Source organism: Procambarus clarkii, chromosome 43, assembly GCF_040958095.1.
Source record: "Procambarus clarkii isolate CNS0578487 chromosome 43, FALCON_Pclarkii_2.0, whole genome shotgun sequence".
In the NCBI taxonomy this organism is placed as follows: Eukaryota; Metazoa; Arthropoda; class Malacostraca; order Decapoda; family Cambaridae; genus Procambarus; species Procambarus clarkii.
In genome coordinates, this window is record NC_091192.1 from 35,441,181 (window position 1) to 35,465,836 (window position 24,656).

Sequence of the window (24,656 nt, forward strand, 5' to 3'; positions counted from 1 at the left end):
CATCTATTTAAAAAAAATAAGAAACTATCAGTTGTGTTACTAGTGGATATACATAATGAAGATCAGTTGCTTGGAATCAATGTTGTTTTAACCCTTAAACTGCGCAACACGCTTCCGGGTATTTGTATTTTTCACGTTCCATTCAAAACTCCCGCGGCTACATGAAGTTCACATCAGCTTCCTCAGGGCTCTTGTAAACAGACGCCATCTTTAAAAATCGGGTGTGGGAGCCTCAGTAGTGTGTGAGCAACCAAGGCTGGCGCTCGCAGCATGAGCGCACAGCACTGCTGTTCAGCGTGTGACCACAGCATCGCTAATAATGTCAAAATATATATAACTTGTATTATTTAGGCATGTTAGTGTTATAGAAGAGCCTGAGTGTGATGACTGGGTACAATGTTCAAATATCAGTGATTCAATGCTGTTCACGATGTTCACAGCGCTACAGCATTATTTCGTCCATCTAGGAATCTTCAAATGATTTCTTAGGTTCCTTTTCAAAATAAACATGTGGTCAATTATTCATTTACAGGAATTAGTGACCAGGATTGTGGTTATAATTAGCGTTGTGCGTAGTATTGTGGAAGGAGGAATTTTGGTGAGGGAGGGAGGGAGAGAATTGAGTAGCCTCTGTGTGTGTGTGTGTGTGTGTGTGTGTGGCAGCCACTCTTGTTTTGCTCACCATACTAGCTTAGTGGTTCGCTATGGGCAACACATATGTACATGTGTATATACAGTGTGTATATAGTGTAATAACAGCAACAGGAGAATGTTGAGAGGAGCTATTTTGGCGAGGGAGGTTACGTAGTAATCGTAGCATCGTCTGCTGTGTGATTTTTCATGCAGTGTATGGTGGCAACTGTACTGTTTGGACACAATACCGGCTTACTTGCATAGTTCTGGTAAATAAAACATGTAGATAGGTATATATAACATGTGTAATAAGAACAATAACAGTATGGTGGGAGGAGCAATGTTGGCGAGTAAGATGTTGGAGTGAGGGAGACTGGCTGGGTGTGGCTGCTCTCACTCGAGGTGTTCTGAGTGTGTTGATGGTGAATGTATATAGTGTGTGACAGTGTATAGTGTGTAAATAGATTGTATATATACATAAATTAGCATGAAACATAGTAAATATGTGCAGCATATGTGTACACAAGTGTCATGCACGTAACACAGTGTCTTCGGACAGTACGGATGTTTTACTGCCATAATATAGTGTACGTGTTCATTATACATAGGATTAGCACGTAAAAACAAATAAAATGCATTTGGAACTGTGCGTAAAAATGAACAAAAATATATTTGTGGCAACTCGCGCGCCCCGCCCCAGGCGCCCTACTGGCCCTGGGAGCGTACGTCACTGGCGAACGGGGAATGTTGTTGTCACGCGCCAACTTACGGACCCCATAGCAGCCAAAGTAAGTACAATTTCAATTTTTTTTTATATACCCATACTGAGGGAAGGGTTTTTGACACTTTAAAAAATCAAAAGAATTTTTTCCAGAGAATTTATTTCCTGCGCACTGAGGGGTGGAGTGTCATATTTAGAGGCAACGCAGTTAAGGGGTTAATGTACCAAAAACTTGGTGTACCCCAGCTTAGCTGAATGTCCAGTACCTTGTATCAATTTGATGGTTAATAAATATTATTACTTGCACTGTACTGGGGTTCTCGGAACTGTAGAACGTGGAATAAACATGCTGAAAGTAAGTCATAATACCGGGGCTGAAAATTAGACATCCAACTCATACATTTGAAAATAAAGGAAGTGACGACCTTTTGGGCCATCCTGGACCATAATGGATCTGGTGTCTAATAGACAAAATTAAACATGATTATAGAACATGGAATACAAATAATCCCTTAGATAACCAAAACATTAATATTGTACTGGACAATTGATTGAATTTTTTAGTGTATGAAAACAACACGAGATGAAAATGTTGGGAATCAATACACGTCTGAAGAAATATGAAACAAATTACATACTCCTATTGTGCATTTTTTGTTGATGAAATTAAAAACAATTGATTCAACACTCATCTGATTTGCAGACACCATTTATGGAATAATTTGCACTTCACATCAACTTGAGATTAGATTAAACTAATTTTACCTCTATTTGAATTAACACTTTCGCTCGGCGACAACTCAGCATTGAGTCCTCCGCTAAATAGAGGGAAGTCCGGTAAGGACTCCGCATCGAGTCCTCGGCAGTAATTGGAGGGTGGCAAATTGGCGGCGGCTTCGGGAGGGGCGCCGCGGTTTTGGACATTATATGCATATACTCCTGTAGCGAATTTTATTGGGGATACATCGATACCAAAATGAAAGACCTAGGACCAGAATAGAGGTAACAAAGTTGAAAAGAGTATACCCATTTTATTGCTCTTTATTAGAGCTCACAGGGGGGTAACTCTCCGTCACTTTCTCTGTTGGCTGTGAGTGGTACGCCGGACTTTCGGACTTTATACTTGCATATACTCCTGTAGGGAATTCTATTGCGAACACAATTATACCAAAATGAAAGGCCTAGGATGGGAATTGAGATGTCCAAAGTGAAGAGAGTGAAGAGAAGAGAGAGCTCTTGCACGCTCCTGGGTAAGACGCTCTCACTTTCTCGCCGGGCTTTTGGGCTTTATATTCATTTAACCTTGCAGAGAATTCTATTGCGAACACAGTGACACCAAATTGAAAAACCTAGGACGAGAATTGAGATGACAAAGTTGAAAAGAGTATACACTTTTCAGAATTACCGCACTCTCATTACATTAGAGGTGCCTTGGGATGGCGCAGCGCTCTCTTTCTGGTAACCGCGGCCTGCTTTCATCACGCCAGACCGGTGGAGCACGCTGCTGTTTTTGACATTATATGCATATACTCCTGTTGGGAATTCTATTGCGAACACATTGATACCAAAATAAAAGACTTAGAATAAGAATTGAGGTAACAAAACTGAAAGAGTGTAAACATTTTATCGCTCTTGTGCACTCCCGGGGTAACTCTCGCTTTCTCCGTTTGTTGCGGATAGTACACCGAGCTTTTGGACTTTATATGTCTTTATTCCTGTAGAGAATTCTATTGCGAACATAATGATACCAAATTGAAAAACCTAGGACGAGAATTGAGGTAATAAAGTTGAAAAGAGTATACACTTTTTCAGAACTACCGCACGCTCCCGTGGAATGCCCAAACCCACCCGGGGTAGTGTGGTGCACGCGCGCCCAGAGATCAGTGTTAACACCGAATTTATCGCTGAAATTGAAATAAGTTGTTCCTTGCAACTTGGCAATATTTTACATGATGTAAAGTTGAAAACAAATGTTATTTGGGCTGGACGGTAGAGCAATGGTCTCGCTTCATGCAGGTCAGAGTTCAATCCCCAACCGTCCAAGTGGTTGGGCATCATTCCTTTCCCTCCGTCCCATCCCAAATCCTTATCCTGACCCCTTCCAAGTACTATATAGTCATAATGGCCTGGCACTTTCCCCTGATAATTGCTTCCTTCTTCTTTATCAAACTTTGAGAGTACCTTCCCTCTATATATATGGCAGCAAAAGCCAGATATATGCACAAAATAGTCTGTTTTGTACTCAAGTGTTTAGTACATTGCTGCTGAATAAAGGGAAAGCCAAAGACCACGAGCAAATCATTGTGCAAAATAGTAAAAATACTGTTTATTATAAAGCTTCCATACTTATCAAATTCCAGCAATTGGGACACTCCTCCTTTGCGGCTTTCCAATAACTGTTTACCATAGAGTTAAAGCAATAAAATTAAAATAGTCTTAATTTTATTGCTTTAACTGGTTTATTGCTGGTTAAAAATTAACCAGTCTCCGTGGTGTAGTGGTAAGACACTCGCCTGGCGTTCCGCGAGCACTATGTCATGGGTTCGTATCCTGGCCGGGGAGGATTTACTGGACGCAATTCCTTAACTGTAGCCTCTGTTTAACGCAACAGTAAAATGTGTACTTGGATGAAAAAACGATTCTTCGCGGCAGGGGATCGTATTCCAGGGACCATAGGATTAAGGACTTGCCCGAAACGCTACGCATACTAGTGGCTGTACAAGAATGTAACAACTCTTGTATATATCTCAAAAAAAAAATTAAAAATTTTGTTTTATTACCACCCTCTCAGCACTGCCTTTTGGTCACAGTTTAATGAAAATGTTTTGCAAATATCAAGGTTCCATGGCCATAAAAAAGTTTGAAATTGTCTTAGACATCATGGGATGCCCTCTACACCTAGTACCTCACCCACTGCTCCATATACACCTGGACACTCACCTAGTACCTCACCCACTGCTCCATATACACCTGGACACTCACCTAGTACCTCACCCACTGCTCCATATACACCTGGACACTCACCTAGTACCTCACCCACTGCTCCATATACACCTGGACACTCACCTAGTACCTCACCCACAGCTCCATATACACCTGGACACTCACCTAGTACCTCACCCACTGCTCCATATACACCTGGACACTCACCTAGTACCTCACCCACTGCTCCATATACACCTGGACACTCACCTAGTACCTCACCCACTGCTCCATATACACCTGGACACTCACCTAGTACCTCACCCACTGCTCCATATACACCTGGACACTCACCTAGTACCTCACCCACAGCTCCATATACACCTGGACACTCACCTAGTACCTCACCCACTGCTCCATATACACCTGGACACTCACCTAGTACCTCACCCACAGCTCCATATACACCTGGACACTCACCTAGTACCTCACCCACTGCTCCATATACACCTGGACACTCACCTAGTACCTCACCCACTGCTCCATATACACCTGGACACTCACCTAGTACCTCACCCACAGCTCCATATACACCTGGACACTCACCTAGTACCTCACCCACTGCTCCATATACACCTGGACACTCACCTAGTACCTCACCCACTGCTCCATATACACCTGGACACTCACCTAGTACCTCACCCACAGCTCCATATACACCTGGACACTCACCTAGTACCTCACCCACTGCTCCATATACACCTGGACACTCACCTAGTACCTCACCCACAGCTCCATATACACCTGGACACTCACCTAGTACCTCACCCACAGCTCCATATACACCTGGACACTCACCTAGTACCTCACCCACTGCTCCATATACACCTGGACACTCACCTAGTACCTCACCCACTGCTCCATATACACCTGGACACTCACCTAGTACCTCACCCACAGCTCCATATACACCTGGACACTCACCTAGTACCTCACCCACTGCTCCATATACACCTGGACACTCACCTAGTACCTCACCCACAGCTCCATATACACCTGGACACTCACCTAGTACCTCACCCACAGCTCCATATACACCTGGACACTCGCCTAGTACCTCACCCACCGCTCCATATACACCCAGGTATATGGAGCGGTGGGGTAATGCTGTGGGTTCTTACACCTGTGCGCGCTAAAATTAGCTAGTCAGGTTAATATGATGAACACAAGTGTGTGTCTACCTTTTACTCTTACTCACCAATGGCTGATAATAAACTGCTACGGAAGCACCCAAGAATAATAACAAATTTGTTGTATCCTGTGCAAATTTATCCTTCAGTTTATAGCAATATAAACAAATGTTTAATGTATAATAATGTACTAATTAGCTCTAATGTACTAATTATTCTAATGTACTAATTATTCTAATGTACTTGTTATACATTACACTAATGTCTAATTGTACTAATTGATGTACTAATACTATGTATAATGTTTATGATTACACACAGCATTAGTACAAGGGGTGGCAGATTAAGCAAGTGCATTAATGACTAGCCCATATTACTGGGGTGTGTGTGTGTGTTGCTAGCTCATATTTCCCATGTGAACCCTTCAAGCCCACACACACACACCCTCTCGCTAGGCCTACCCATATTGCATAGCCTGTCAGTCAGTGGACTTGGTGCTACAGGTTTACATAAAACACTTCCCAGTGACCAGGTATGGGACAGTTCATACCTTGGTCTACTGTCACTAAGCTTCCTCACTTAACATTCAATTCTCTTACGCAAACATTCATGTCATGCACACTAATAATCTTCTACACAATGAAGAGTCTTTATGCAATCCTTTATTTTTATAGGGGCCTAAAATATTACCACATTTACTTATGAACTCCAATTTCCATTTTTAATTTGTTTATATTAAAAAACTTCAGGTTGGACATTTGTTGAATATATCTTTAAAAATTTAAGTAACATTTGAATAATGAATTATAAAATGTTGCATCACAGAATTGAGACATTTTACCCGAATATCAGCTGGTTTAACCACTGTGCCGTCCCTGGGTAACACTAACAATCCCTAGGTTCACCAGCCTCAGTCAAGGTCTATCTTGACTAATGCATCAGCTTGTCTGTTGTACACTCTTGACTCGCTCATCTTGGTAAGGGCCTGTTTAAAGTCAGCTCTTGTTATGGGCCGTAGAGGCTCTGTTGACTCGCTCATCTCACTTTCTTGCAGTGGCACAGCCTCTGTTTCCTGACCACATCTGCAAAATATACTCCAACTAAGTCACTCCTGGAAACACCAGATTAAAGGGAAAGAGAACAGTATGTCTTTCACTTGCTTTTAGTTCCTCTTTACTTCATTAGGTAATCCTGTAACTAGTTTTTAAAATATAATCAAAAAGAATTCTCAAAGTTGTCATAAATTTATGTGGCTGCTATTGTTTCTCTTCACCCCAACTTTCTATCATGGTTATCTAGTTTTCTCTTTCAAAACTGGAAAGACACCCAACATTTTCTTCTACCTTCTCATTTAGTACCATCAAGGTAAAAAAAGGTATCACCCTAGCCAACCAGAAACTTGGACTACCATTCTGAAGTGAAATCCAAACTAATACACAATTCGTTTTATATCTCTGGAATTGTCATAACACAATCATGACTCGAACAAAAATCATTGCAAATTCTACAGCATCATACTACAGTAGCAGTAGCAATACAAATAATGTATACTGTACAAAGAAGTAGACACTACTTTCATACACAGTTTTGCATCTTCCCTCTTGTATGTACTCTACTTTCATTTAACAATACATTTTTGAGTAAATACTTCCTATTGAATAACTCACGTCTCACTGAGCAGGTGACGAAGCCTGTATACAGCTGCTGTACGGCACAATTCTAATAAATCTGACCCAGAAAAGCTCTCTGTCTGTCTGGCAAGGATGGCAATGTCAGTGTCGTCTGCCATGGACTCATCACGTAAGACCAAGCGGAGGATGTCTTCACGCTGTTGCAAACCCTGAAAGAATATAAATGCAACATTGTCTACATTTACGAGAAGGCTAAACAAAATTGTTGTGCAGACAGCTATAATGACTCTTATAAAGTAATCACAATTTTTCACACCTTTTAAAATAACTTAAAATGTATTACAAAATTGAGAATTTCTTCAGCCTTCTTATGTTGTCAATGTAAACATCACAAGCTGCACAATGTAGGCATAAAATGTGAAAGCTTTGTGAATCTGGGATGGTTTAAAAGTAAACCAAAACACCACTAGTTCACTCAAAACATATGCTGAAGGTAAACCAAAACATATGCTGAAAGTGCATAAACTGCCACGGTGTCAATGCAAAACAAAAATACACAGAGCTTGCACAAAAGGGGGTATTGCGACATCAACAGGCTCACTAGTAAAGAACACTCACTTTTTCATACATAAACAGTAATAGAAAAGTACTTTTGGAGAGTGATGAGCATGTCATGTATGGAGTTAACAGAATGCTGTTAAATGGTGCACATGTTTATATGTTATTGTAGTAAGTGACTGGTTTAATATTAATGAAGGTATCCTTTAGGGTTGTGTGTGATCATCCTGGTTGTTCAGTATATATGTAGATGGGGTCAAGAGGTAGGTCAAGGTAAGAATGTTAGAATGGCGGTTGTAATATGAGTATACATGGTATATCAAATTTGATGTGAGCACATGATACATAGTTTTTAGGAGAGTAGAGAGAGAGAGAGCTATGTAAAGTAATTATCATGAGAAAGCACTAAACCATTATGATTATACAGCACTTGGAAGGGATGAGGATAAATATTTGGGACAGGACAGAGGAAAGGAACAGTGCCCAAATGAAAAAAAAGAGAGCTATGTAGGCTAGTTGAAAACTTTATTATGTGCACAAATTATTAAAATTTAATGTAGATAAAAATGAGGGAGAGAAAGAGAAATTGTGTGAAATAAATGTGAATAGGGAATTTCTAAAGGTGGTCAATAAATTTGAATATCTGGGATGTGCTATTGCTAGATGTGGTATATGTGCAATTAAACTTGAGAGTAAGGTCAATCAGGAAAGGGACAGTGGCTGGTAAAATTAAAGGTCTGGTGTGGAAACACAAGAGTTGTACAGATGCAGCCACAGGTCTGCATGAAAGGGCGATGGTAAAGACTTATGTATGGGTGCATCATCATAGTGCCATAAACAGCAAAAGCCAAGAGTTACAGCAGTAGAAATAAATAAATTTGAGAAGCATGTGTGGCGTTAGGAGAATAAAGTAATCAATAAATATCTCGGGTAGGAATGTGGGGAACAAAAGTCAACAAATTGGAGGAGCAAACAGTGCACATTGAGACGGTCTGGTTGTGTTCAATAGATGGATGATGTTACACTGGTTAAGAGTGCTTATTCAAATTAATTTGAGGGTAAAAGTAGAAGAGGAAGTCTGAAAAGAAAGTTGGCAGACACGGCAAAGAATCAAGGAAGTGGAGAGTGATGGTTTACGGCTCAAGACATGGTAAGGAAAAAGGCTGAAGGAATTGGTTTGTAAGAAGGTTGTAAATGCATCTGTATATAAATATGACAATTCATGAAGAGCACTGTACACCTGGTGGTAGGGGTGGTGGGTGCTGCAGTGTGGTAGTGCTTGTTTATCCATGATGCTATAATTTGTATTATCAGTCCTGCAATGAGAGGACAAGTGACATTTGTAATGTTTAACTACTCATATCAATAACCCTCTTCTGTGTTACTTACCTTTTCTCCAGGCTCATGCCTCTCTACCCCATGAAAGTGAAAAAATGGGGTAATGGTAATGTGAGTATGTAAAAAAGTTGTTTCTTGTTGGACAAATACGAAAACTTGTTTTATTATATATATATGTCGTACCTAGGAGCTAGAACGCATTTCTCGGCCTACTATGCAAGGCCCGATTTGCCTAATAGGCCGAGTGAGTTTCTTTATTTTCAACAAATTGTTTCCAATTGATTTATTTGATTATTAATATATTATATTAGGAACATAAATTATTGATGAAGTTATGTTAGATTAGGTTAGGTTAAGATAGGTTAGGTAGGGTTGGTTAGGTAAGGACATATATCTACCTTAGTTTTAACTCAAATTAAAAAATAATGAACTCGACCATAATAAAATGGATAACTATCATTTCATAAGAAAAAAATTAGAAAAATATATAAATTCAGGAAAACTTTGCTTATTAGGCAAATTGGGCCTTGCATAGTAGGCCAAGAACTGCATTCTGGCTACTAGGTACAACATTATTTATTTATTTATTTTATATAATATATATATATATATATATATATATATATATATATATATATATATATATATATATATATATATATATATATAATATATATATAATATATATATAATATATATATTATATATATATATATTATATATATATATTATATATATATATTATATATATATATTATATATATATTATATATATATTATATATATATTATATAATATATATATAATATATATATTATATATATATTATATATATATTATATATATATTATATATATATTATATATATATTATATATATATATATATATATATATATATATATATATATATATATATATATATATATATATATAATATATAATATATATATAATATATATATTATATATATATAATATATATATTATATATATATATTATATATATATTATATATATATTATATATATATTATATATATATATAATATATATATAATATATATATTATATATATATTATATATATATTATATATATATTATATATATATATATATATATATTATATATATATATATATATATATATATATATATATATATATATATATATATATATATATATATATATATATATATATATTTATTTATTTTAGTATATTTTGGTAGCAGTCTTTCCTGTAGACATATATTATTAAATATGACCGAAAAAGTAAGATTAATAATTCTAACACGAATTTTCTCAATATTTCTTATGTTTTTCTTCACTGTCGGTGGTAATGGAAATCTCAATTCTCCAAAATTCATTTTTTTATGGTCTGATGCCTCAACGCGTTTCGTAATGGCTTATTACATTTTCAAAGACTAATTTACACACATATTCATCGTACTTATACTCTATTGGGTGAGGTGATATGGTACAAAAGTTTTGGGTGAGGTGAACAAACTTGTGATAAACACAAGACAGAACACAAAACAATGGGTATAACTTGGATATGAGAACATAAGAATGGAAGTAACTGTAGAAGGCCTATTGGCCCATACAGTATTTCCTCTTGCTGCTTCCATATTGGTTCGGGGTCTTGAAGTGGGTAGAATATAGTTGTGCATTAATTGGTTGTTGATAGCTTGTGTTGACTTTTTGATGTGTAGTGCCTCGCTGATGTCGAGCTGCCTGCTATTGCTGTACCTATCGATGATTTCTGTGTTGTTTGTTAAGATTTCTCTGGTGATGGTCTGGTTGTGGGAAGAGATATGTTGGAGACGCATTTTGGACAAGTATATAACGGGTTGGACAAGTATATGAGTGGGATTGGGTGGTTATAGAATAGGAGCTGCCTCGTATGGGCCAATAGGCCTTCTGCAGTTACCTTTGTTCTTATGTTCTTATGTTCTTATGTTCCTTGGTCGAGCCCTGTTGTTTATGCATTGTTAATCGCCTGGAAAGAGACGTTGTTGTCTTGCCTATATACCGAGTTCTTTGGGGCTTACAGTCCCCAAGTGGGCATTTAAAGGCATAGACGACGAGTTTCCTTCAGGGCATTCTGCTTAGTGTCTGGGGAGTATTTCATGAGTAGATTGGCAGTTTTTTGTTTTATAGTAAATTGTCAATTGTATTTTCTGATTTTTGTCTGTAGGGATAACGTTCCTATCAACAATATCTTTCAGGACCCTTTCCTCCGTCTTATGAACCGTCGAAAAGAAGTTCCTGTAAAATAGTCTAATAAGGGGGTACAAGTGTTGTGTTGATTGACTCTTTAGAGGTTGCATGGCATTCCACCTTTCTTTTTAGGATATCTTCAACAAAACCGTTAGAGAAGCCATTGTTGACTAGGACCTGCCTTACCCTACAGAGTTCTTCATCGACTTGCTTCCATCCCAAGCTGTGGCCGAGAGCACGGTCGACATAAGCGTTGACAACACTCCTCTTGTACCTGTCTGGGCAGTCACTATTGGCATTGAGGCACATTCCTATGTTTGTTTACTGCAGTGTGGAAGCCTCCGCTCCTTTCTGTTTTGACTCCTTATGTACCTTGTGCTTTCAGCCTGAAGTCTACCAAGGAATTTGCTGACTTACTGCGGGGAGCACGGGCCACAGGGATAAGAGCCTCTTTGGATGTAGAGTCACTATTTACTGAGTTACGATATAAATTTGATCGGAAAATGTGACTCGACTTACGATAGTGTCGTCGACTAACGATATTTGTTGGTACACGTTTGGGTCGACCGAGCGCATGGTTCCCAGTCACGTGGGCCGACCTACTTCAGTTTACTAGAGCTGCCCCCTTAGTGACGATCACGCTTACAAGAAATTCAATTTTTCTGGTGATTTTTTGCCTTTAGAACATAAAACTGATTATTATATATCATGCCATGGGTCCTAATGAAGTCAGTGGTAAGGTTCATCATATGAAAACACATAAGGATGACCATAGAGCAAAAACAAGAGATCATTCGTAAATATGAAGATGGTGTGCAGGTTGTTAAACTAGCTAGGCAGTACAACAAACCTCAGTCAACGATATCCACCATACTTACTAGGAAAAAGGACATTATGAGTGCTAAAGTGGCAAAAGGCATAATAATAATCATGAAATATAGACCAAAACACGTTTAGATGTTGAACAGTTATTATTTGGATACACAGCAAGGAGTTAGAAGGTGATAGCATTTCAGAAGCCATCATATGTGAAAAGGCAAGGAAATTGCATGAAGATTTTATAAAGAACACCCTTGGAACGAGTGATGCAGATGTGAAAGAGTTTAAGGCAAGCAGGGGATGGTTTGAAAAATTTAGAAAAAAGAAGTGGCATTCATAGTGTTGGGAGCTGGTGAAGGAACACAGCTAAGAACTGACCACCGAAGAACTTCACAAGGAGCAGCAACAAGAGACAGCCGAGGAAATTTCTTCAGGGGGAGGAGGTGGCAGTACAGAATGTCCCTTACTCATTAATTAAAAAAATGTGTGCAGCATGGGAAGAATGGCAAACTTTTGCTGAAACGACTCACATATGGTAGTAGGCCGTTGCCTACTACCTACTACTACATGGTGCAGTAGGCCGTTGCCTTAACCTTTTTAATGACACTGTGATGCCTCACTACAGACAAAAATTAAAATGTACGGAAAAACAAAAATCTATGGAAAGGTTTTTAGTGAGACAAGCAGTGAATCACAACCAGGTCCTAGTGGTATGCAAGCAAAACGTACGAGTGTGTGTACCCCAGAGAAGTCATCACTGCCTGATGTTATAATGGATGGGGACTCCCCCTTCAAACAGTAACACCTCCCCTCCTTCCCCCTCCTTACCATCTTCCATACGCCAACAAGAGTCCTCGATAAAGGTAAGATGAACATATGTACTGAATTGTAGAGAAAAAAATTGTGTTCAGTGTAAAATGTATTTTTAAGTTAATATTTTTGTGGGTGTGGAACGGATTAATTCAATTCCCATTATTTCTTACGCTAAATTCATTTCAACTTACAATATTTCGACTCACGATCTGTCTCTGGGAATGGATTAACATTGTAAGTCGAAGCTCCACTGTAATTCAAATATACTGTTCAAGTATTTGAACCCATCATAACACAGTACAAGAGGTCTAAGACCGCAGAGAAACAGACACCATTGTACACACTTATAAACTGCTGCCACCCAACCTTGTCCTTACTATGCCCTGTGTGCTCTTCACACTAAATGTCCACCACCTCACACAATCATTTTCCCACCTTCTTTTCCTCTTGCTCCCAAATACGGCCCTCTCTTCACTGGCTCATCAATAGCGATTTATTACACATGCAAAATCTAGAGACAATATGCCATAGTCAAATGAATAAGTGAAATGCTAGGGACAGAAACAGATAGCTGGTAGAAAAACTGAAATTAAATCTTGAAAAATTTAACAACTGACTGGCAGAGGAATGTGGAAGGCAGCTGGCATGCGGCGAAGTATGGCACGATCCACATCATTAGGCCTGTTGGTGGCACCCATGACTATGACACAGCGGCTGTGATCAGTGGCAAGGCCATCCCACTGCTGCAGGAACTGTGCTTTCATCATGGCTGTTGCTTCATGATCTCCAGTCGCACGCACACGTAAGAATGAATCTGTCATGGTGACAAAAGAATAATTAATTTGCTAAATATTAAATAGCATAAAAACAATGAATCATTTGTTATCTATAATACTTAAATATAAAAATTATATATTTTAATCCAACTATAGCGTAAGAACCTCACACTTTTAACCCTTGAACTCAGCATAACATCATATGATGTTTCATTCTTCTGAGCTCTAGGAGATTCGAACCATGGACCCCACGCATGTGAGGCAGAGGCTCTATCCACTCAGCTGTGAGTAGTCTTGATACTTTCGTCCGGTGGAGATGGAAATTGCATCCATAATTAATTCTACGGGCGTCTGGCGGAGACGCATTTTGCATCCAAAATTAAAATATTTGTTAAAATTCCATTTATTATTCGATTATTATGGAACCAAGTTTAAAATGTGCATCTTTAGATTGCGGACCATTTGATACCAAAATTAACAATGTAGCATGACAATCAAGGTCAGAACACTGGAAAGATTATAAATACTTGTATGGTGATGAGCGTCCAAAATTGTTAAAATTCCATTTATTGTTCGATTATTATGGGACTAGTTTTAAAATGCGTGCCTTTAGATTGCGAACAATTTGATACCAAAATGAATGATATAGTTCAGAAATTGAGGTCAGAACACTGGACAGAGCATACACATGTTAGTGAGGGTGCACACTCCCGGGAAATGCCAGACCTACCTTGGGGTGAGTTGGGGTGCGCGCACTGGGTGCGGCAAAGTGTTAATTAATAAGGAAAGATTCCAGAAGCAACTACTGCTGCTATGCTGGAATATTTAACTTTCCCCTCACTATGTCATATAAATTGTCAAAAATGAATGTTTGAATGAAATGTTTATTTCTATGGCAGTGTGGATGACAATTTAAATCATATGATGTTTTAGGTACATTGCAACATTTGAACTCCTGCTGGCGCACGGTGTGCTCATTTGGTATTTGAGGCTTCCAGTAAACATTAGCCTTCTTGAAAAATAACATTTTTGGGGACATTGTTCCTATGCTCCAGGCATGGTTTTTAAAAATATAGGAAGACAAAACCTTGTTTTAAATACTGTACTATTTTATGTGTGCATGCAGACAATGTCTCGTATAACCCTTCCATAAAGCAAGCAGATGCAATTAAACCAGTATATTTTAATATTATAATAACACTCTTTTTACCAATTTCATCAATAAATATGATGCATGGCTCAATCTTCGAGGCTAGGGAGAAGACGGCTGAGGAGAGTTTCTGAGACTCTCCATACCACTTGTCTGTCAAGGCTGCAACATCCAGGTTGATAAAGCGAGAACCAGCTTCCTTGGCAATGGCACGGGCTAAGAGAGTCTTGCCGCAGCCTGGAGGCCCATGCAGTAACACACCTGAAATGCATACAAAACACAGTTTCTAACAAGAATCATTATTACCCCATTTTCAATTATTATTGGATGTGAGGAACCGGCATGGAACAGGTTAAGATGCACCAAAGACATTTATAGATTTGTAAAAAATTGGCTCAGAAAAGGAGGTATACATGCTGAGACAATAACAAGTGTCTTGAAGAATTCAAGAGACACATAAATGAAAAGAATAATGAAATGAAAACAAATCAGAGCATCAGCAGAAGCATGAGTGGTGTTACATAGCCTTAAGCTAGCCTATAATCATGCTGGATGTGTGTGCAAATTGTATGGATTTTAAAAAACATTTACATGAGCGTAACAACATCCCCTAACTTATATTCAATAATAGCATGACCTGCCAAGTTTGGCTGAAAACCTTACTGCATTTCTGGTGTTTTTATAACTGATTCCATCCATGTTACAAATACAGGATAGGATGCATTTATTATGAGAAGCGATTACTGGAAGAACAGCTGCTGCTGATTCCTGGGAACAAGTTCCCATATCTATAGGTAGGGAGAACTGACCCTGTAATGAAGAGGAAGGCTGAAAGAAAAGTCTTTGGACTTAATAGAATGTAAAGTAAGCTTATCTAAGTACAGTATGGGAAATGAAATAACTATTAATGGGAAAATGTTCACTACATACAAACATAGCAAATGTTTATCAAGTAACCAAGCATAACAAGGCTGACAAAGAAATGAATGTGAGTATAGAGAAGTATATCTTGTAAAACTTTGAAAGAAATTATAGAAAAAAAATTGGCCCTAAAAATGAAAGGACCCAGTGAAATTCTTTAATTTGCAGCTCTTTGAGCTCCTATTCTTAGGGAGTAAAACTGAAGAGTACCTCTGGTAAGATTTTGAAAAAAAATGTATATATTTTTTGTAAAAATCACAAAAACTTAAGTCCATTCATGTTTAAGAGCAAAATTGGTTTCTCTCATATTTCTTTCAAAATTTCACCAGATGTATTTCTCTGTATGCTGATAATGGACACCGAGTAAAAGATCCAGCACTGATGTAATGAAATGCCTCATACTGTCGGGTCCCTCAATGGTCAGGTTATCTTGAGATGATTTCAGGGCTTAGCGTCCCCGCGGCCCAGTCCTCGAACAGGCCTTCTTTTTGTTACACATCCCCAGGAAGCAGCCCATAGCAACTGTCTAACTCCCAGGTACCTATTTATTGCTAGGTAATACAGTAGTGGCATCAGAGTGAAAGAAACATTTTGCCCATTTGTCTCCGCCTCCACCCTCCACCGGGGATCGAACACAGAACCTCAGGACTGCGAATCCGAAGCGCTGTCCATCCAGCTGTCAGGCGCCCTGGTAAGGTCTACCTTGCTACCTTGAGGTGCTTCCGGGGCTTAGTGTCCCCGCGGCCCGGTCGTCGACCAGGCCTCCTGGTTGCTGGACTGATCAACCAGGCTGTTAGACGCGGCTGCTCGCAGCCTGACGTATGAGTCACAGCCTGGTTGATCAGGTATCCTTTGGAGGTGCTTATCCAGTTCTCTCTTGAACACTGAGGGGTTTGCCAGTTATGCCCCTTATGTGTAGTGGAAGCGTGTTGAACAGTCTCGGGCCTCTGATGTTGATAGAGTTCTCTCTCAGAGTACCTGTTGCACCTCTGCTTTTCAACGGGGGTATTCTGCACATCCTGCCATGTCTTCTGGTCTCATGTGGTGTTATTTCTGTGTGCAGGTTTGGGACCAGCCCCTCAATTATTTTCCACGTGTAAATTATTATGTATCTCTCCCGCCTGCGCTCAAGGGAGTACAGATTTAGGCTCTTTAGTCGGTCCCAGTAATTTAGATGTTTTACTGAGTGGATTCTAGCAGTAAAGGATCTCTGCACGCTCTCTAGGTCAGCAATTTCTCCAGCTTTGAAAGGGGCTGTCATTGTGCAGCAGTACTCCACTCTAGATAGCACAAGCGTTTTGAAAAGTATCATCATCGGTATAGCATCTCTAGTGTGAAAAGTTCTTGTTATCCAACCTGTCATTTTTCTTGCAGTTGTGACGGCTACTTTATTGTGTTCTTTAAAGGTAAGGTCTTCCGACATGAGTACACCCAGGTCCTTTACATTGCCTTTTCGTTCTATGTTATGATTTGCCTGCGTTTTGTACGTGGTTCCTGTTTTTATGTTTTCAATTTTTCCGTAGCGCATGAGCTGAAACTTATCCTCGTTGAATACCATATTATTTTCTGTAGCCCATAGAAAGACCTGATCAACATCTGATTGGAGGTTTGCCGTGTCCTCTATGTTGCCAACTCTCATGAAAATCCTAGTGTCATCTGCAAAGGATGATACAGTGCTATAGGTTGTGTTCTGGTCTATGTCCGATATGAGGATGAGAAAAAGTACTGGAGCAAGCACAGTACCCTGGGGGACTGAGCTCTTCACGGTTGATGGGCTGGATTTTATTTTGTTGACTATTACACATTGGGTTCTGTCAGTCAGGAAATTGTAGATCCATCTGCCTATTTTCCCGGTAATTCCTTTTGAACGCATTTTATGTGCAATAACACCATGGTCACATTTATCAAAAGCTTTTGCGAAATCTGTGTAAATTACATCAGCGTTTTGTTTGTCTTCCATAGCATCTAAGGTCCCTGGTAAGTGCTACACAAGTTCTGAGGTATGCCACCAGGCTAGTCCCCAAGCTGAGAGGAATGAGCTATGAGGAAAGATTACTGGAAGTGAACCTCACAATAGGTTGAAGATACGAGTTAGTGGAGACATGATCACTACTTACAAAATTCTCAGAGGAATTGACAGGGCAAATAAAGATAAACTGTTTAACACGGGTGGTACGCGAACAAGCACACACAGCTGGAAATTGGGTACCCAAATGAGCCACAGGGACATTAAAAAGAATTTCTTCAATGTCAAGGGTAATTAACAGATGTAATGCATTAGGGAGTGATGTGGTGGAGGCAGACTCCATATACAGTTTCAAATGTAGATATGATAAGAGCTCAGTAGGCTCAAGAATCTGTACACCAATTAATTGACAGTTACCAGCTTGATGGGGTTCTGGGAGTTGTTCTACTCCCCAAGCCCAGCCCGAGGCCAGGCTTGACTTGAGAGTTTGGTCCACCAGGCAGTTACTTGGAGTGGCTCGCAGGCCCACATACCCACCACAGCCCGGTTGGTCCGGCACTCCTTGAAGAAAACTATCTAGTTTTCTCTTGAAGATGTCTACAGTTGTTCCGGCAATATTTCTTATGCTTGCTGGGAGGATGTTGAACAACCGTGGACATCCGATGTTTATACAGTGTTCTCTGATTTGTGCCTATGGCACCTCTGCTCTTCACTGGTTCTACCTGCATTTTCTTCCATATCGTTCACTCCAGTACGTTGTTATTTTACTGTGCAGATTTGGGACCTGGCCCTCCAGTATTTTCCACCTATATATTATTTGATATCTCTCTTGTCTCCTTTTTAGTGAGTACATTTGGAGAGCTTTGAGAGATGATCCCAATAATAATAATTTAATAATTATAATTAATAATAATAATAAATAATTAATTATTATTATTGGAAAGTAATAATAATAAGTTGAGACGTAGGACCAAAGACCCAGAGCTCAAACCCTGCAAGCACAACTAGGGAAGTACACATGTCCCATGCAAGTGAGAATATCATCTACGGCAGAAAGGCTAAAACCTGGTCTACTCACAAGGCACAGAGGAGCAGCAGATATCTGATCACTCAAGTCAAGAGAATAGATCACCAGAATGGTAGAACAAACTAAAACAAAACAACTGCAAAGGAAATACCAGTATTAGCAACCTCTGACAACAAAGAACATGGTAACAACATATGCAAGCCAAAAACACTTATAAGACAATAGAAGCCCTTGCAGATGAGGGACCAGACTACCTAGACCAACGCACAAAGGGGAAGCTAGGCCACTAAGAATCAAATCATAAAATGTTGTGCATGCAACTCAGGCAAGGGTTCAATCCTTTATCAGAACAAAATCCTATATTGGTTTTTGTTAGTACTGTCCAAAAAATTTGATGATGATGATGATAATTTATTTTGTCAGGGACAGGCAGCCTGTGTATTTATATATTAGGCTGATATTAAGGTCACCCCCCCCCAAGGTCAAAGTACTGACACTCCCAATAACGCAAAGTAACTCCCATTTACTACACAGTGAACAGAGGCATTAGATAATGTGCCTGTAGAACCATTACTGTTCCACCCAGGATTCCTAACCCAGATTCCAGCCCGTCCTCCAAACAAAGACTGAAAAGCGATTCCATGCACCCGCCAAACCACCTATTTATGAATGAAAAATGGTTTACACGAGACTCAATTGATTTCGTTCCAACACTTCTGAAACAAGTGCTTCACTGACGAATTTTGTTCGAACCACAATGCTGTAAATGCTTCATCCACGTACTACAAATCCAAATAATCGCCAACAGAACCTAAACACAGAACCTAACCTATGCCTATATATGCACAATATGCTAATATATTATAATATTAATTTATATTTGAGAAAATTCCTGTTTTGAATGAACAGCATGTTAAAATTTATGAATGCGTCTGTGGGGTCGACCGCTAGATGTAATGGACTTGAGTCGAGGATGAGTTGCAGATTCAAACCCAGATTTCCTAATTATGAGTCGAGAACAAATCCAACTGTACTACAGAGGCATTGTGACAAAGAATAACCAATACAGTACAATATTCCTCTGAACTTTAATTGTGGTTTAAGCCAATACCTTTGGGAGGCTGAATAAGCCTTGATGCCTGAAGTCGATTTCTCTGCTGAATGGGTAATATGAGTGTTTCCCGCAAATCTCGGATGACAGATGAAAGGCCTGCCACATCTCTCCACGATGTAGAAAGTTGTGTTGGTTCCACCAATTGACTGGCAATCATCATTTCATATTCACTGAGCTGTAAAGCATGTTCACAAGCCAATGAAATAGGAGTAATTTGGAATCTATTATAAACATGACAAATAATTATAAGCAAGATATGAGCATTAAAAGCAATCATGAAGTGAGACTGTGACAAGTACCAAGTACATATTCATACACCATGCAAAATAATTTTGCAAACACTTAAAATAATGGGTTGATTGATTTGTTTAATTGTTACCACAGGCATGATCATCACGTTACAACAATGAGATTGATTTGTGGCATGACGAAGAAAGACGTCAACAATAAAAACAACACAGGTGAGCTAATGACTACAAAGAGTTGTCAACCGGTTAGAAATGAGGAGCAAGATGAAGAGGACTCGGTGAGAGACATTTACAAACAGTGAATGGTAGTAGGCTGGGGAACCATGTGTATGGTAATAGTAGGGAGACAGTGTATGGTAGTGGCTGAGGATGTGTATGGTAGTGGCTGCCTTTAACATTATATCCCAGGAATTTATATTTCCTAACTTGAGCACCAACGTCGACCATAACTCACTGTAACCTTCTGCGTGATGCCAAGTCTCTGCATCACTTCCTGTGCCTGAAACCAATGAAGAGATCTTATCACAAAAAAAGAATATACTGTAGTATATCTACCTATAATTTAGTTTGTCTAATATTTTTTGTTTAATATTATTTCCAAGACACTATTATAATTATATTTTCTATGGTTCAATAAAGCATTGAGTTTTGGAGCTAAGCAAAATACTGTATATAGGTAAGGCTCACGGATATTACACTTCTCATTCCCCAAGACAGTCAACAGTAATATACAGCATTATATTTTGACATGGTGAATACTGTATCACTTTTGTGATCAATTTACTAGTTGGATAGAGAAGCAAACGAGATGTATAAATATTGTACAGTATCAAAGCTTAAAAGCCACATGAATTGGCCTTATCCAGTGAATACAATAAATTTGGTTGCCAAAAATATTTTAAAAGTTACACATCCCAGCTATATCTACCACCGTATCTATGCACAGTTAACTGTCAGCACTCCTCCACACTGACTGTCTTATCTTTCCATAAATGCTAGCACTTCTCAAATTTATCACACACTTATCATTAACTGGAAATTGTATTTACTAATTATCTATCAGGAATGCAAATAAACTTGCCTTCCTCTTGGCATCTTTTTTCTGCTTGGCCGTGGGATCCATGGCAGATACCAAAAGTTTGACAGTGATGTATGATGCAGCAGTTGCAAAGGCCAGACGAACTAGAAGGGACAGCACCTCCCCGCGGGTCAGCTCCCCTCCCTCCATGCCAGCAGGGCGCGATGACAGCAGCCGGAACACCATTAACACCACGCCACTGTCCTTTTCTACCGGGATATACAAGATCCCATACCTCTATACAGTAATAAGTTACATTAGGGTAAATTATTTAAAATACAAAAATTGGATGAGGATCAAAACTCATATACACCATATCTATGGTGTATATTTTACATCTATGGTGTTAACTTAATTTCTATGCAGGTACAACATTTCTCACAAACTTTTTAATGTGTGATCCCATTAGGCTCTCATGTCTGTGTACTTTATACTGTAAATGTACTTTTATAATGTACTTCATACTGTCACCTTGTACTGAATGTACAGTACTTTATACTGTCACCCCAAATAATATAGTGACAGACTGTGATACAACACAGAGAGAGAGAGATAGAGATAGACCATGCTAGGCAAGGAAGTAAATGAGATGTATGCCAAATTTTGCAAAATATATGATGAAGGCACAAACATTCATACCAAAACAGACATGCAGACCTAGGAAACAGGGTTGGTTCAACAGAAATTGCAAGAGGACCAGAGATCAAAAGACACAAACATGGAATCATTATAGGAAGAGGCCAAACCCTCAAACATACCAGCGATACAAAGATGCAAGAAACAACTACACATCAGTAAGAAGAGGGGCAGAGAGGAACTTTGAGAACGGTATAGCAGACATATGTAAATCAGATCCAGGCCTTTTCTATAAATTCATTAAAAGCAAGCTGCAGGTAAATTATAATATTCAGAGGTTGAAAATGGGGGACAGATACACGGAAAAGGAAATGTGTAAAACATTAAACGAAATGTTTCAAAGTGTGTACAAAATGAGATTTTCAGAGAACCAGACATAATAAGAATTCCAGAGAACAGCATAGAGCACATAGGTGTCTAGAGATGAAGTGAAACAAATGCTCAAGGAGCTAAGTAAGAACAAAGCAGTTGGCCCAGATAGAGTTTCACCATGGGTTCAGAGAAAATGTGCACCTGAGCTCAGCATTCCACTTCAGCTGATTTTTCAGACATCCCTGTGTACAGGAGTCGTAGCAGACGTGTGGAAAAAGGCTAACATAGTTCCAGTCTACAAAAGTGGTAGCAGGGAAGACCCCCCCCCCTCAATTATAGACCTGTATCATTGACAAGTGTAATAGTCAAAATATTGGAAAAATAATAAAAACTAAATGGGTAGAACACCTGGAGAGAAATAATATAATATCAGACAGACAATATGGTTTTCGATCTGGAAGATCTTGTGCATAGAATTTATTCAGTTTCTATGATCGAGCCACAGAGATTTTACAGGAAAGAGAAGGTTGGGTTGACCGCATCTATCTGGACCTAAAGAAGGCTTTCAACAGATTTCCACATAAGAGGTTGTTCTGGAAACTGGAAAATATTGGAGGGGTGACAGGTAAGCTTCTAACATGGATGAAAGATTTTCCGACATAGAAAAATGAGGACAGTAATCAGAGGCAATGTATCGGACTGGAGAAATGTCACAAGAGGAGTACCACAGGGTTCAGTTCTTGCACCGGTGATGTTCATTGTCTACATAAATGATCTACTAGTTGGTATACAGAATTATATGAACATGTTTGCTGATGATGCTAAGATAATAGGAAGGATAAGAAACTTAGATGATTGTCATGCCCTTCAAGAAGACCTGGACAAAATAAGTATATGGAGCACCACTTGGCAAATGGAATTTAATGTGAATAAATGCCATGTTATGGAATGTGGAATAGAAGAACATAGACTCCACACAACTTATAAATTATGTGAGAAATCTTTAAAGAATTCTGATAAAGAAAGAGATCTAGGGGTGGTTCTAGATAGAAAACTATCACCTGAGGACCATAAAGAATATTGTGCGAGGAGCCTATGCCACACTTTCTAACTTCAGAATTCCTTTTAAATACATGGATGGCGAAATACTAAAGAAATTGTTCACGACTTTTGTTAGGCCGAAGCTAGAATATGCAGCGGTTGTGTGGTGCCCATATCTTAAGACGCACATCAACAAACTGGAAAAGGTGCAAAGACATGCCACTAAGTGGTTCCCAGAACTGAAGGACAAGAGCTATGAGGAGAGGTTAGAGGCATTAAATATGCCAAAACTAGAAGACAGAAGAAAAAGAGGCGATATGAACAGGAACTTCAAGAACAAGAGGTCATAGATTTAAATTAACTAAACAAAGATGCCAAAGAAATATAAGAAAATTCACTCTCACAGAGTGGTAGACGGTTGGAACAAGTTAGGTGAGAAGGTGGTGGAGGCCAAGACCGTCAGTAGTTTCAAAGCGTTATATGACAAAGAGTGCTGGGAAGACGGGACACCACGAGCATAGCTCTCATCCTGTAACTACACTTAGGTAATTACACACAGGCAATGTATTGGACTAGAGAAATGTCACAAGTGGAGTACCACAGGGTTCAGTTCTTGCACCAGTTATATTCATTGTCTACATAAATGATCTACCAGTTGGAATACAGAATTATATGAACATGTTTGAAAAATATCAATTCTCATTACGATACCACAAATCCCATCTTGTTCTACTACAATATTTCAACAGAATATAAGAATAATCTAACAACAGACTATTATAAAACATGCATTTTATCTGAAATTAATGTTAGATTAAGGAGCTGCCCGAAACGCTGAGCGTACTAGTGGCTTTACAAAATTGTAAATACTATGCTATGTATTCTCTCTAACCCAATGTACATTCTTGTATATATATAAATAAATAAATAAATAAATAAATAAAATAAATAAATGTTCTCTGGTAGTCGTGTATATGCTGGCTAAGAATGATTATGCCTCTCATACAAGTCAGAGTGGTGTTAAGGTGGTGTTAGGTGGTGTGCCGGTACCATAACACCTGGTAGTTGGCAAGACACAGTGGGCGGCCAGGGTATGTAACACAGCAGTGACAGTGGCAACAGCTGTGTTGTCATACAGGTGTAACAGCAGGCAAGGCGTGACACCACTCCCTCTTCCAGGGAGACCGCTGCCAGTCATGGCCGACTGGACATGAATGTGTGCATGTATTTAACCCCCTCGTCATCACCATGTATATATATACACCGCACCGGTCAAACTAACGACCACACTCTCACATACAGCTGACACTAACATCACCGTGATGAGGCCAGGACGTCGTCTGCAGCCACTCACACCACCTCTCCTCTCCTCTCTCCTCACTCTTCCCCTCACACGCTCCTCTCTCTTCGTCTCTTCTTCTACTTTTATGTCCTTCTCCTTCTCCTCTTCTTAACTTTTAGTAAAGCCACAGAAAGGACAGACGCGAAGTGAAGGCGACCACGGGAATTGTAGCACGGCTCCAGTGACGTCATCCGGATGCAAAC

General features: G+C 39.1%; 2 protein-coding genes across 3 annotated transcripts; both read right to left on the reverse strand.

Annotated features, from left to right (window-relative positions):
- Nucleotides 1-3,648: 3,648 nt before the first annotated feature.
- Nucleotides 3,649-5,931, reverse strand: LOC138349951 (elastin-like). Its single transcript, XM_069299954.1, has 3 exons — nucleotides 5,928-5,931; nucleotides 4,111-5,452; nucleotides 3,649-3,786 (listed from the first exon to the last, which is right to left on the reverse strand). Exons 1-2 carry the CDS (start codon nucleotides 5,929-5,931, stop codon nucleotides 4,233-4,235), a joined length of 1,224 nt encoding a protein of 407 aa, XP_069156055.1. The 3' UTR covers nucleotides 3,649-3,786; nucleotides 4,111-4,232.
- On the reverse strand, nucleotides 4,112-24,656 carry LOC123755961 (outer mitochondrial transmembrane helix translocase). Of its 2 annotated transcripts, none has more exons than XM_045738957.2 (8): nucleotides 24,425-24,656; nucleotides 21,126-21,331; nucleotides 20,499-20,543; nucleotides 19,794-19,971; nucleotides 14,829-15,029; nucleotides 13,460-13,656; nucleotides 7,134-7,306; nucleotides 4,112-6,548 (listed from the first exon to the last, which is right to left on the reverse strand). In XM_045738957.2, exons 2-8 carry the CDS (start codon nucleotides 21,306-21,308, stop codon nucleotides 6,377-6,379), a joined length of 1,149 nt encoding a protein of 382 aa, XP_045594913.2. In that variant the 5' UTR covers nucleotides 21,309-21,331; nucleotides 24,425-24,656; the 3' UTR covers nucleotides 4,112-6,376. The 2 variants fall into 2 exon arrangements, with proteins under 2 accessions (XP_045594913.2, XP_069156339.1); XM_069300238.1 differs by lacking the exon at nucleotides 24,425-24,656 and adding an exon at nucleotides 24,162-24,354 and having other exon boundaries at nucleotides 6,179-6,548.

Bases quoted from the DNA above. Each gene is read 5' to 3' on its own strand.
- LOC123755961 (XM_069300238.1), bottom strand. From the start codon at position 24,309: ATGACTGGCAGCGGTCTCCCTGGAAGAGGGAGTGGTGTCACGCCTTGC. The intron at 19,972-20,498 runs GTGAGTTATGGT...CATGCTTTACAG, and splicing joins GCATCACGCAGAAGGTTACA to CTCAGTGAATATGAAATGAT. The intron at 6,549-7,133 runs GTGAGTTATTCA...TATATTTTGCAG, and splicing joins CGTCACCTGCTCAGTGAGAC to ATGTGGTCAGGAAACAGAGG.